The following is a 12731-nucleotide window of genomic DNA, read 5'->3' as shown; positions in this document are numbered from 1 at the left end:
GATGTAGTTAAGTTATTAGAAAAAAAAAGTCCAATATTTTTTATTTTTAGTGTATTTGATAAACTTTTAATAATAAAACTCCGTAATAAACAAACAAAAAGTATTTTTATATTTTAGTATTTAAATATAATTATTAAATAAAAAAATATTTTTATATGAAATATTTAAATATAAATTTATTTTTATTTCTCTAAAGGATTTTTATAAAAATAAAAGTCACTATTTTTTTTAAATTCATTCAAATAAATCCTTAATTATATGAGCTGATAAAATTAAATTATAATAATTATTATTGTTTACAAAATAAAATGAGAACTTTAGAAGCATATTTTTTTTATTAACAGCTAGCTATATGATTACATCACAGTTCAAATTTGAGTTAACAAAAATGTCAATATTCAATACCTAACCATGTTTAAAATTTTCAATAAATGATGTATTAAAAAAAATACCAAAATGAAAAATTATATAATATAAAATACATATTAAAAATAAATTATATAGATATTTTAAGGTGGAAACCATTTGATTTAACTAGGAAAGGGTAAAGCGGGACTAGTTGAATTTTGGGTTGAACCGTGGAGCAGAAGGCGTTAGGCATGTCCCGAGAGTGGTGACGCGTTAGTTACAAGGTGGGTGCCAGCCGCAGAGGAATCCTTCCTTGTAAAGTAATAAGTAAAGCAAAAGACGGTAGCCTGCATAGCTTGATGGTGGTGCAGGTTCGTTTCTCTCAATTGAGACACTGTTTACTACCACAAAGAAACAGGGTTACGTTTTCGCATCGGGATTTGGGATCGAGATGTGGGTGTTCTACCTGATCTCGCTTCCGCTCACGACGGGCTTGGTCCTCTTCACCCTCAACTACTTCGCCGCCCCTCACGTCCCTCGCTACGTCCTCTTCACCGTCGCTTACACCTGGTTCTCTTCCCTCTCCATCATCGTCCTCGTCCCCGCTGATATCTGGGCCACCATATCTTCCCGCCATGATATTGCTCCCATTTCCTTCTTCTGGAGCTGGTCTTATTGGAGCACCTTTCTCCTTACCTGGTAATTCATTGCTATTTCTTGTTTCATCATTTGCTTTGTGCTTCTTCTCATTTCAATTATTATTATTGCGTCCTGAGCAGGGCCGTCGTGCCCCTTATTCAGGGTTTTGAAGATGCTGGGGACTTCACAGTTTCTCAGCGATTGAAGACTAGTGTCCATGTTAACTTGGTCTTCTATCTAATTGTTGGAACCATTGGCCTCGTAGGACTTATTCTTCTCATTATGATGCACAAGAAATGGTTTGTTCTTACTATCCTCTTAAACTTGTTATATGAGCCACAAGAAATGTTATCAAGTGCATTCTAGATTTTTTGTTATATCAAGTTATACCAAGATGGAAATACAGGATTACATATAAGTCACACCTTGTGTGGTTTCTTTAAGGCATGGAAATATGAATGTATGTACTTTGCCCAATTAGTATGGTTTTACATGATGATCATGGTTGACCAATTAACATGTGATAAGCATTCTCTAGGTTTCAAAAGAAGCTCCATTTTGTTTTTTCAAATATTTTTTTTGTTGATTGGTTTCTATTGAACAGGCATGGAGGTCTTTTGGGATTTGCCATGGCCTGCTCAAATACCTTTGGACTAGTTACAGGTGCATTTCTTCTTGGCTTTGGTCTAAGTGAAATTCCCAAAAGTGTTTGGAGACATGCTGACTGGACAATCCGCCAGAAAGTTCTTTCCCACAAGATTGCCAAAATGGCTGTCGAACTTGATAATGCTCATCAAGAACTTTCAAATGCTATTGTTGTAAGTAGATTGTATGTGTTGTAAGCAAAGTTTCTCTTGCTATTTCTAAATCTTTTCTGCTTTCCGGTCTACATATTCAAGCTTGAAAATGTTATTAATCTCTTACCTGTAAATAAAATAGTAACCTCTCTGTACTGATTAGTTGAACCTATAGGTCCGTAACCTATATTTAAAACTTGATATGTTATTTCTGTAGGTTGCCCAAGCAACGTCCAACCAGATATCCAAGCGTGATCCATTGAGACCTTACATGGATGTCATTGATAATATGCTAGCCCAATTGGTATTGAGATTTTCATTCCTTGATTAAATATTCTGATTACTGTTTCACCCATATGTTCTGCTTGTAGTAACTGGATCTCTTTCTCTGAATGTTTCCTTCAATTTTCCAGTTTAGGGAAGACCCATCCTTCAAACCACAAGGTGGCCAATTAGGGGAAAATGATATGGACTATGATACTGATGAGAAGTCAATGGCAACACTTAGACGTCATCTTCGGGGAGCTACTGAGGAGTACTACAGATATAAAAGGTAAGCAATTATCAGTTTAGTATTCTAAGTGTTTTTATTTGGAAAATTGCTCTTGAATCCTTTACATATATATTCTTCCAAGGAGGATAAACTGGTAATAGAACATTAGTTGTATGTTTAAAAATAATCTCCTTTAGATTGTACCACACACTACAAATACTTTTACTAGGTTATTTTTCTTTTTAACCTTATTTGAGTAATCAGTCTTTCAGTTATTGCTCTAGTTGATTGGTTCTACTTGGATGATGAACAGTGTATAGTTTTGCTTCCAAGCTGTGTGTGTTAATACGAAAGACCTTCTAGCATTTGCGTTGAAGCGGTGAAAGCTAGAAATTATTCAATGTATAAAATATTTCAATGTATATATAATCAATTGAAAGCCGTAATTGGTTATTAATCCGTTTTGTTTATTTGTTTTTTCTGGCAGTCAAGTCACAGTGTTGACTGAATTTATTTAGCAGCTTGACTGTTAAGTTGTATCTCTGTTTTCAGTTACTTCATTACAACTAGTTCTCCTGGAATTTTCCTTATATGGTTACTTTTGCAGTGAGTATATGACTTATGTACTGGAAGCCCTTGAGTTGGAAGATACGATAAAGAATTACGAACGCTGCAACTCAACCGGATGGTTGTTTTATTATATTTTATCTCTTTCTTTTATCTCCACCTAATTATCCTTCTGTAGTATTTTAAAGGTTAGTCCTGCTCACTTTGTGCCATTTTACTGCTGTCATTTCAGGAAATATATTTCAAGCTTTAAACCTTCTAGGACTGGCAAGTTAGGATCTCTAGTTGATACTTTAGGTAATTATGAGATTTACTGTTAACATATTTTCTTCCTGTAACTGGAATTTTATTTAGTAATTTAACTAGTAATGTTGATTGTATTAGTTTCCCAAGAGATACCTTGAAAATTTTACACATTCTCCCGGCTTGTAAAAATATGGAATATTTTTACTAGAGTCATTTGGCACAGCCTTCTGAATAAATGGTCGTTTTATTGCAGAATTTTTATGGCGATGCATTTTAAGGAAGCAAGTAGAGAGGGGCTTGGCTGTTGTATTTGGTATCATGTCTGTTGCAATTCTTTTAGCAGAGGCAACTCTTCTACCTAGTGTTGATCTATCTCTTTTTTCAATTCTTATCAAATCTGTTGGAACACAGGAGATGCTTGTGCAGGTAGACTATGACTCAAATAGATTAATTGTTTGTGCTAAATGTGAACCTTGAGATGCTGCACATATATTTGAAATCTTTTTTCCACCTTATCAAAAGAAGCTTTTTGGTGAAGATATTTTAAAATATTGAAAATCATGTAACAATCTGAAGAATGTTAGCTTACGATATCTTATATTAACTTCTTTCTAATTGAATATTATCGTGGCTTTGCTTTAATGAAACACTTTCATTTTACCATATTATATTATTATTTGAAATTTGCTTTTTTGAATCACTCTTCAATGTTCATTCATTTGTTCTAATCTCTAGCATCTAGCATCAAACACAACTGTATAAACATTACTCAAGTGATTCATGCTGTCAAACATTTGACATAAAGATAATCTTGAGGTTATTAGTACTGTAAATTCAACAGGATGAATGATTTTGTTAGTTTCACTAAAACTACCAAATGGGAGGAGACAGTAAAGCCAGATTTTACATTTCTTGTTTATTCTCTGAAAGGGTGCATGAAATGGCATATCTTAAATATCGTGTACAGGTGTTTGCTTTTGTCCCTCTCATGTACATGTGCATCTGCACATACTACTCCTTGTTCAAAATTGGAATGTTGATGGTTTACTCTTTGACACCCAGACAGACGAGTTCAGTCAACTTGCTTATGATATGCTCGTAAGTTTGTTTCATTATTATTATTATTGAATATTATTGTTTTCCTTGAATTGCTAGTGATATCTTGTAAGTACTGTTTGTATTCTTTCTTGTTCCAGCATGGTTGCTCGTTATGCACCCCCTATCTCATACAATTTTCTCAATCTCATTCGCCTTGGTTCCGACAAAACAACTGTATTTGAACAGGTAAGTATTTTAGCAATGTTTCATGCATTACTGTATACTCTGATACTCTGATCTATATCTTTCACATATAGTATATCTTCACTTCACAGTAACCCCATCACAATTTTCATGGCTGTAGTTCTTAGGTGCTTTACATAGAGTAAGTTCGCTTAAATAGTTTATTTAAATGCTTATGTGAAAGGATTTTTGAAAAGTAACTTATGAATAAGTTATATTATATTTAAATATACATCATAACAAAAGTGCTTATTTTGGGAAGGTATAAATCTCAAAAAGCACTAGAAATGACACCTCTTCAGAAGCTATAAGCTCTATAGCCAGACAGAACAAAATGTTCACATCAACAACATACCTAAATGGTTTTATCACTTTTATGTAGATGGGTCTACGTGGAAAATGATATATTCCTCGTTTGCATTCAACTAGTTTGTCATTTAAGTTTATTGACCAAAGTATGTTTTATTTAATCCTTTCTTTTATTATCCCAGTTAGATGAATTTTATTTGTCATGTGGCATCTGTTGTGTATTTACAGTATATGATTTTATTCTTTTAATATTAATTGTCATTAATTAGTCTCATAAGCTAGAGACTGAAATTATTGGCAGCTACATATCAGATCATGTTTGATTCCTTTGGTTCCTATCAATTCATTTATCTGATTTGAAGCATCGTGCTTGATTGCAGCGAATGGGTAACATTGATAAGGCTGTCCCTTTCTTTGGAGACAAGTTTAACAGAATCTTTCCACTCATTATGGTTATATACACCCTTTTGGTTGCAAGCAACTTCTTTGACAGAATATTTGATTTTCTGGGAAGTTGGAAGAGGTATATTTTTAAAACTGAAGCTGAAGATATGGATGGTTTTGACCCGTCGGGATTAATTATCTTACAGAAAGGTATATTCTTTTTAAACCTCCACTTAGAGTTAAAAAAAAATGACAAATCGCATCTGAATTAGCAAACTTACCTTGTATTTGGGATGTTGTGATACTCATGCTTGATAGTGAAATTGTGTGAATTTTTAGAACGGTCTTGGCTTGAACAAGGATGCAAAATTGGTGAGCAAGTAGTTCCACTAGCAAGGAATTTCAATAGTATTGATGTTGAATCTACCAGCAGTCTGATGGTATGTTCACGTGCCACCTCGAAAGAAAGAAACAATCTCATCTTTTGTACCGAATGTAGTTTAATCTTGTCATGATTTCAAAAGCTTCAAGATATGACATTATAAGTATTTTTTTGTTGTGGTTATGCATTTTACTCATGTTATAGATTATATTGTTCAGGAGAAAAATAGTGTTGAAATGAGGGGAACTTCCAGTCTGACAAATACAGAAAGAGATGGAGGTCTTCCTAAAACTTCAAGGGAAGAGACTAGGAGATATACTTCTAGCAGGGAATCCATAAGCAGCAAGTATGCTGCTTTCCGGCGGCAGAGCGAACAGGCATCTAGATATAACTCCAAGAGGGAAGAGAAAAATATTGAGTCCAGTAAGGTTTCCTTGCTTGATCACAGTGATACTACTCATTCAGACAATACAGCTGGAGTGTCATCTGCGGGTTTGGCCTCGACATGGCAAACAATGAAGACAGGCTTTCGGAGTTTCAAGGCCAACATGGGAGCCAGGGGGCTTTTACCCATACACCAACCACTGGAAGGTAAGATCAACCGTGCTTCCTCGTCGGAGTCCCTTGATGATATCTTCCAAAGACTGAAACAGCCTTCAGCAGAGCAAGTTATTCATAACGAGGAGGATTAATTGGAAGCCATATACAATATTGAGATTCCCAAGTCCATATTATCATGTATATTAATGTGAAAGTGCTGCATGATGTTCTTACCATTCTTTCTTTTTAATCTTAGTTTAACCTTAGTCCTCTAGTGTAGCCTAAAGAAGGAAACAGAGTCCGCCATACAGAAACTTGAACAGTAATCATATATGAATGGAGCATGATGATCCATAGAAGCCATACTTGAAAAATGTTCAATTGTATAGCGTTTGCAGATGTTTGATCCGTTGCGTATTCATAATTTTTTAATCACACAGCTGCGCTTGTCATATCGCTGTAAAGATTCTTTATAATTTGTATTTTGATTATCACGGTCAAATTCAAGCTATCAATGAAAGATGATAACCATAAATAAAATGATGATGAGAATCATTAAAAAATTTACAGGATGAATTCAATTTTGATTTACGTTCTGCTTTAAAAAGAATAACAGAAAAAAACTTAAAATTAACAAGAATAATAAAATTTAAGCTCTAGGCCCTAGGGTTCCCGATGGTCCTGGAATGCAAAAAGGCCTATATCTGGAACTTTCTTGTGAGTTTGAGTAGTTTGGACCAAAGGTTATTTTTCTTACTGCGCCTGTTATCTCGATTGACTTCTCTTTCTCTTGAGGGAAAGGCAACCGACTTACTCTTCTTCAAACCACCAGCGAAGCTAATTGATGATGAAACGGAATCCAGCACACTGGACGCAGAAGAAGAAGAAGAATTGGATTGAGGAGAATTACGGGAAGAAGAATGGGTTGGTCTGTTGAGATTGGATAGTTTGTCTCTTAAGCAAGAAGCGCAAACGCCTGGTTGTTGGTTGTTATTCGGATGAACCTTGCACCCAAATCTTGATGCTTCTATTTCCGACCACTTCATCTCTGAATGCACTTTGTTACTGCTTGCATCGTTCGTTTTGTAGCAATGCATGGTTGAAGTATAATGGACCGCCACGACTCAACTTCTATGACTGCGTCCAATCCAATCCAGTTTCTGGATGTTTCCTAATCAAGATAATCTCGTTGGTCTAACAATAAATTCTTAAATACGAATTGGAGTTAGGAAATAACTGTGGGAAAGAAAAAATGATTCGTGTGCTGCAATCAAAACCGAGATTTGAAAATTGCATTCATTTATTTCGTCACTAATGATTCAATTATTATTACTAAATCTTCTTTACGTTGAAAAGAAAAAACAATATTCATACACTCAGCAAGTCAACATTCTTACTATCCGTTCTGTATAAAGGTACAGTTGTTACAAATTAGTTATATAAAAAATGTGTTTAATTGTTAAAAAATACTAATATTAAAATAATATTTATTATAAAAGATTTACGTGTAACGAGATTGATTTAAAGGCACTGCACATCTAAAGAATAAATACATCGCGGAACTCATAAGTAACGTTTAACAAAATGAAAAACCAAAAACAATTGTATCAAATTAACTATAATATAAGAAAATTCAATTAATCTCTTTATTTTTAATTTTAGAATTTAAAAAATTAGAATAATAGAATTTTTTTTTTTATATAACGAATATATCTTTTAAATAATTAGTTGCATTCTTAATTAAATTCAATTCGGGTAGTGCTAGGGAGTGAATGGCCTAAGTGAATGGCCTAAGTGTACAATGGGCTAAATCTTTGGTCCATGAATAAAATGAACATCTCAATAAAAATTTAAACTGATTTTGGAGTTCACAAAGTATCGAACTCTTGACCTTTTGGATCTAGAACTCTAATACTATATTTGAAACTACTCATAACCTGACAGGATAATGTAACATTAATGGTCATATCTCTAATACTTTCTAAACCTCCATTGTACACTTAAGTCATTGGCTCCCTATACTTTCTCAATTTTTAATAGAACTAAAAAAAATACGAAAATCATCACACGTCGATTCACTGCATGTAATTGTAAATTTTGAGATGAAATAATATAGGAAACCAATTCTAGATAACATTAATTAAAATTATGAAAATGTTTGGTAACTAAAGAAAATCAGCAAAAAACAGCCATAACTTGCTTTATTTAGCATTCATTAATTGTCGCAACAATTAATAAATGCTAAATAAGACAAGTTTTGGCTGGTTTTGTAAAATTATCTTTTAATGTTTATTTCTAGAAAATTTAAGATTTATAGTTAGAATTTAGAGTATAAAGCTTAAAATTTAAAATTTTTAGAATAAAAAGAAAATAACAGAAAGAAAGTTAACTCCTTAGTTCTTACACTCCTTTTGATATTTAAACATCAAGTCTCAAGTCATCGTGGTAATTTGGTCTTCAAAGCTAAAGATCAAGAAAGTTGGAGCCCAGAGGAGTAGAGGGTCAAGACTCAAGAGTCAACATAGACCCTCCAATTTCCAAATCTAAAACCCAATTGCAATCAAATTTCTTTCGTTCATCATTTTTCTTTTTCTTTATTTTTTTGAAGTTAAATATTTTATATATATTTGAAATATTTGGACATACATATATCATGATTGCTATATTTTGTTTTTCTTAACGCTAAACCTACTCTTATTGAGTGAATAAGTAAAAAAACAAAATGATCTATTAAGACTTTTCTTAGAACTTCTTAATTTTTTCGGCCAACGTATCTTTTTTATTTTAATTTTTTTCTTTGTTCAAATATAAAATAAAAAGAAGAAACTGAAATCGCTATCAAAAAGAGCATAACTCGTTGGAATATTTTTGGTATACAAGAGTGTTTTTTTTTTAGACATACACACTTACACACAGTGACACTAGAAAATTTTGATAGTGGAGGCAAAATATATATAATATAATAAAAATTTTATAATAAAAATTTTATGTGTACATAAATATCAGATATCAAATTATTCATTAATCGTTATATATTTATATATAAATATATGCATTTTTAATTTGTATTTTTTATTTCAATATGTATACATATGATTATTTTTTATGTACATATAATATGATTAATCTTTAAAATATATAATTTACAAATTAAAACACTAAAATATAATTTAAAATTTTATTATTTAGGTTTTATATTTAAAAAAAATTGATTAATCTTTTTTTTAACAATACAATCGAAATATCTCTCTTTTTATATAGTATAGAATAATGCTACATATTCAAGTTTTTTTTTGTTAACTAATTCCAACCAAATTAGTCTAAGATAACAAAAATCAGTTATGGCTAGCATTATTTAAAGTCTTATTGTTTAACTTGATTAGACTTAGTTTATAAAAGGATTTGAATGTGTAGTATTATTCTTACACACATACATATACTTATTTAAAAATTTACTTCTCATACAATTAGAAGCCAATTTTTATTAAAAAATTCATAATTGAAAAAGTTCTTTCAATTAATGCAATTGTTACAGAAAAAAATAAAATTAATATAAAAAAGATAAATAATACTCTTTTCGAGTCGATTTATAAAAAAAAACACAAATTTCATTTAAATTGAAAATTGATCGTTCTAACGATATCTAATATAAAATTCTTAAATTGACTATGAAGTACTAAAAATTAAGTAAAAAATTATTGTGGGGTCAAATTTAATAATTTAGTGGGGATAAATAAATTTTATTATTATATACTACTCAAAAAATTTTCAAATTGTAGTTGAGGCACTGGATTGCTGCATATAACAGCGGGATTCGAACCTGACATTTGTTTAAGCAAATAAGTAAACTGACCACTTGACTAACCTAAGTTGGTTACAAAAAATATACTTTACTCTTTATATAATTTCTAAATGGGCCTATTATGTAACACATTACACATCACTGGATTGGGATGAAGTGCACCTCGTGGGCTTTCTTTAGGAGTTATATGTTATTTTTTACATAATAAACGTGGTAGTTTTGCGGGCTTAGCCCCGATTTAATACCCAAAAGAACGAACGTTGTAGTTTGAATACCAAAAAAGGATAGTTTGAAAAATACAGCAATCCGTGGATGAACCATGGGCACTGGACAAAGCTTCATGGCGATGGAAACCTGAGAGAATCTTCAAATGTGAGATTCACTAAACTCGAAAAACATAAGGCAAAAGTTTCGGTGCTTTTAGTTTGATGTCGAATTTATGAGACTTCTTGTTTAAGATAAATATTAAGTATTTAAAAAATATTTATTTTTTTAAATAAAATATTAATTTTTATGTTTTTAGCAAATTAAACAACATTATTTAGACATCATAACAATAACCAAAACATAAAGAGTTAGACTATCCACAGCCCATTGTTAAATTATTTCTGCTAATCCTGTCTTGTTTTGTTAATGTAATTCTGGACTTTTAGTCTTTTTATCCAAAAGAAACATAAAGTCTCAAGGGCCATCAATTTTGATAAAATTTTAGCCATTATTTAGTTAACAGTTTTTTTTTTTCACGTGCTAAATTATTTAGTTATTAATCCTCTTCTCCATCTCTCTATTTAAAATACCTATGCTGATTATTTAATGGCCCAAAATTTAAAAAATTGATGGTCTCCTAATACTGCTGGAAAAGAAATATGAGATTAACTGAAATAGTAGATAATTTAATATTTTAATTAGGAGTGAATATTCCATCCAATTTTTAATAATTACCTCGAAAGGATTATGAAATTTTTGATAAAAAATATCCAAATCTATCTCTGATTTTTTTTAGGGCTGATTAGTCCCCGTGTAAAAAAAAAATAGCATTAATTTTTTTTGGCACAGGAACTAATCAGTCCCATAAAAATAAAGTTCAGGATCGAATTGGGTATTTTTTTTTCAAAAACCTCGTTGTCTTTTGAGATAATTGTCAGGGGCTATTTAGGATTTTTCTCTTTTAATTAGTTATTTTTTTAAGTGTTAGCAATGATAAAAAACTGTTTAAGTTTTTTTTAGTAATTAAACAAATTAATTTTTAAAATTTTTAAAAGTAGATATTTTAGTCTCCAAAAGAAATAATACACAGATCAATTTCTAAAATTTTTTATTTCAACAGACAAATCAGTCTCTAGTCTATTTTTCAGTAGAGTAATTATCCAAATTAGTTTTCAAAAAAATTAATACACAGATCAATCTCTAACGTTTTTTTCTGTCAAACATAACAGTTCTCTGTCCGTTTTAATTTTAGCATATATCAACTTTTATTATTATTTACTTAACTCTATGCATGTGGACGATGATATGATCATATTAATACATTCTTTTTTGTTGAAAACAAACAAGGTGAATAATAATACTTTAAAATCCAATGATTTTCAATCTTAAAATTTTTTTAGAATAATTTCTAATAATTTTATTATTATTATTATCATTATTATTATTATTATTATTATTATTATTATTATTATTATTATTATTATTATTGAGTGACTATATATATTTTTTATATTTTTATGTAAAAATTCTTTTATTATAAATACATACATAAGAATTTAATAAATAAATTTATCATTATTTTTGTCCAAAAAATATAAAAATTATGGTACAATAATATTGTGTAATTTATGATAACAATAATAATAATAATAATTTTTTATTTTTTTTATGGATGGAGACTATTATGTTTGACGAAAAAAATTAAAGATTAATTTGTGTATTATGTTTTTTTGGGACTAAAATGTTCACTTTTAAAATTTTTGTAGACTGATTTGGATAACTACTCTACCAAAAAATAAATTAAGAATTGATTTGTCTGCTAAAATAAAATTTTAAAAATATTTTTGTGTATTAATTTTTTTTAGAGACTAAAATATTTGCTTATAAAATATTGGTAACTAATTTTGGTAATTTTTTTAAATATTTTTCACAAGATCTACATTAAACTTGAAATTGAGTTAATTGAGTTAGCCAAAATAGCATCTAGAGTACTATTTTTCAAAGAATACTAGAAAGTTAATATTTTTAATACTAAAGAAAAAATAGAACAATTGATAAGTATTAGTTCAAATATTAAAAGAAATAATGTTATAGAACAACAGAATTTATTATTTTTTTTATTAAAAATTAATTAACAATATTTAAAAATATTAATTAAAAATATATTATTAAATTATTAAACTAAAAATATTGGTCAATATAATATAAAATTACTGTCCTTAAACTTTTCTCTAAAAAAATATTAATGACTTAAAATTTCTCTGTTGAAAATGATAATAGCTTTGGGCATTTATTAGGAGGGGCTCCATTGTGGCATGAGGAAAGCAACTCAAATTTGTAAGGGTGCATGTACCACATTTTGGGTGAGTTTTAACCCGCGCCTGTCCAAATGAGGCTAATGGAACGCCTCGTATAATCTGACACACTTTAACCTGGGTTTTCAGGTTTATCATAAAATTGCGTTTGACCTCTAAAAGATTCAGATTTTGAAAAAGGCACAACATAGTATTTCTAAAGATGACCCATAAAATTTAATAAATAGTTGGACTCTACCCCGTACATAAGGCAGCCCGAATTGTTTTATTGAACTTATCATGTGGGCCGGCCTAATTCGTAATTTAGCAAGAATGTTTGTTAAATCTTTTTTTTAATTGATCAACATACAAAAAACAAAAAAGGGAACTCCTTGAATGAGGAAAAGTGAAAAAAAAAAGTGAAATATGAAAAATAAAAATG

General features: G+C 30.2%; 1 protein-coding gene across 2 annotated transcripts; it reads left to right on the top strand.

The window, feature by feature from the left end:
• Positions 1 to 502: 502 nt before the first annotated feature.
• Positions 503 to 6438, top strand: LOC112792186 (uncharacterized). Of its 2 annotated transcripts, none has more exons than XM_025835322.3 (13): positions 503 to 1047; positions 1150 to 1286; positions 1592 to 1805; positions 2002 to 2088; positions 2198 to 2337; positions 2885 to 2965; positions 3077 to 3141; positions 3344 to 3516; positions 4058 to 4188; positions 4287 to 4374; positions 5061 to 5274; positions 5404 to 5504; positions 5665 to 6438. In XM_025835322.3, exons 2-13 carry the CDS (start codon positions 1270 to 1272, stop codon positions 6136 to 6138), a joined length of 1785 nt encoding a protein of 594 aa, XP_025691107.1. In that variant the 5' UTR covers positions 503 to 1047; positions 1150 to 1269; the 3' UTR covers positions 6139 to 6438. The 2 variants fall into 2 exon arrangements, with proteins under 2 accessions (XP_025691107.1, XP_025691105.1); XM_025835320.3 differs by having other exon boundaries at positions 504 to 1047; positions 1128 to 1286.
• The last annotated feature ends 6293 nt before the right edge of the window (positions 6439 to 12731 follow it).

This window comes from Arachis hypogaea, chromosome 13, assembly GCF_003086295.3.
Source record: "Arachis hypogaea cultivar Tifrunner chromosome 13, arahy.Tifrunner.gnm2.J5K5, whole genome shotgun sequence".
Lineage (NCBI taxonomy): Eukaryota > Viridiplantae > Streptophyta > Magnoliopsida > Fabales > Fabaceae > Arachis > Arachis hypogaea.
The sequence above is the reverse complement of the archived record's forward strand: the minus strand, read 5'-3'. Positions and strand labels throughout refer to the sequence as shown.

Coding starts and splice junctions, on each gene's coding strand:
- LOC112792186 (XM_025835320.3), top strand. CDS start 800: ATGTGGGTGTTCTACCTGATCTCGCTTCCGCTCACGACGGGCTTGGTC. Junction 1,287..1,591: donor ATTATGATGCACAAGAAATG/GTTTGTTCTTAC, acceptor TCTATTGAACAG/GCATGGAGGTCTTTTGGGAT. Junction 5,505..5,664: donor AATCTACCAGCAGTCTGATG/GTATGTTCACGT, acceptor TATATTGTTCAG/GAGAAAAATAGTGTTGAAAT.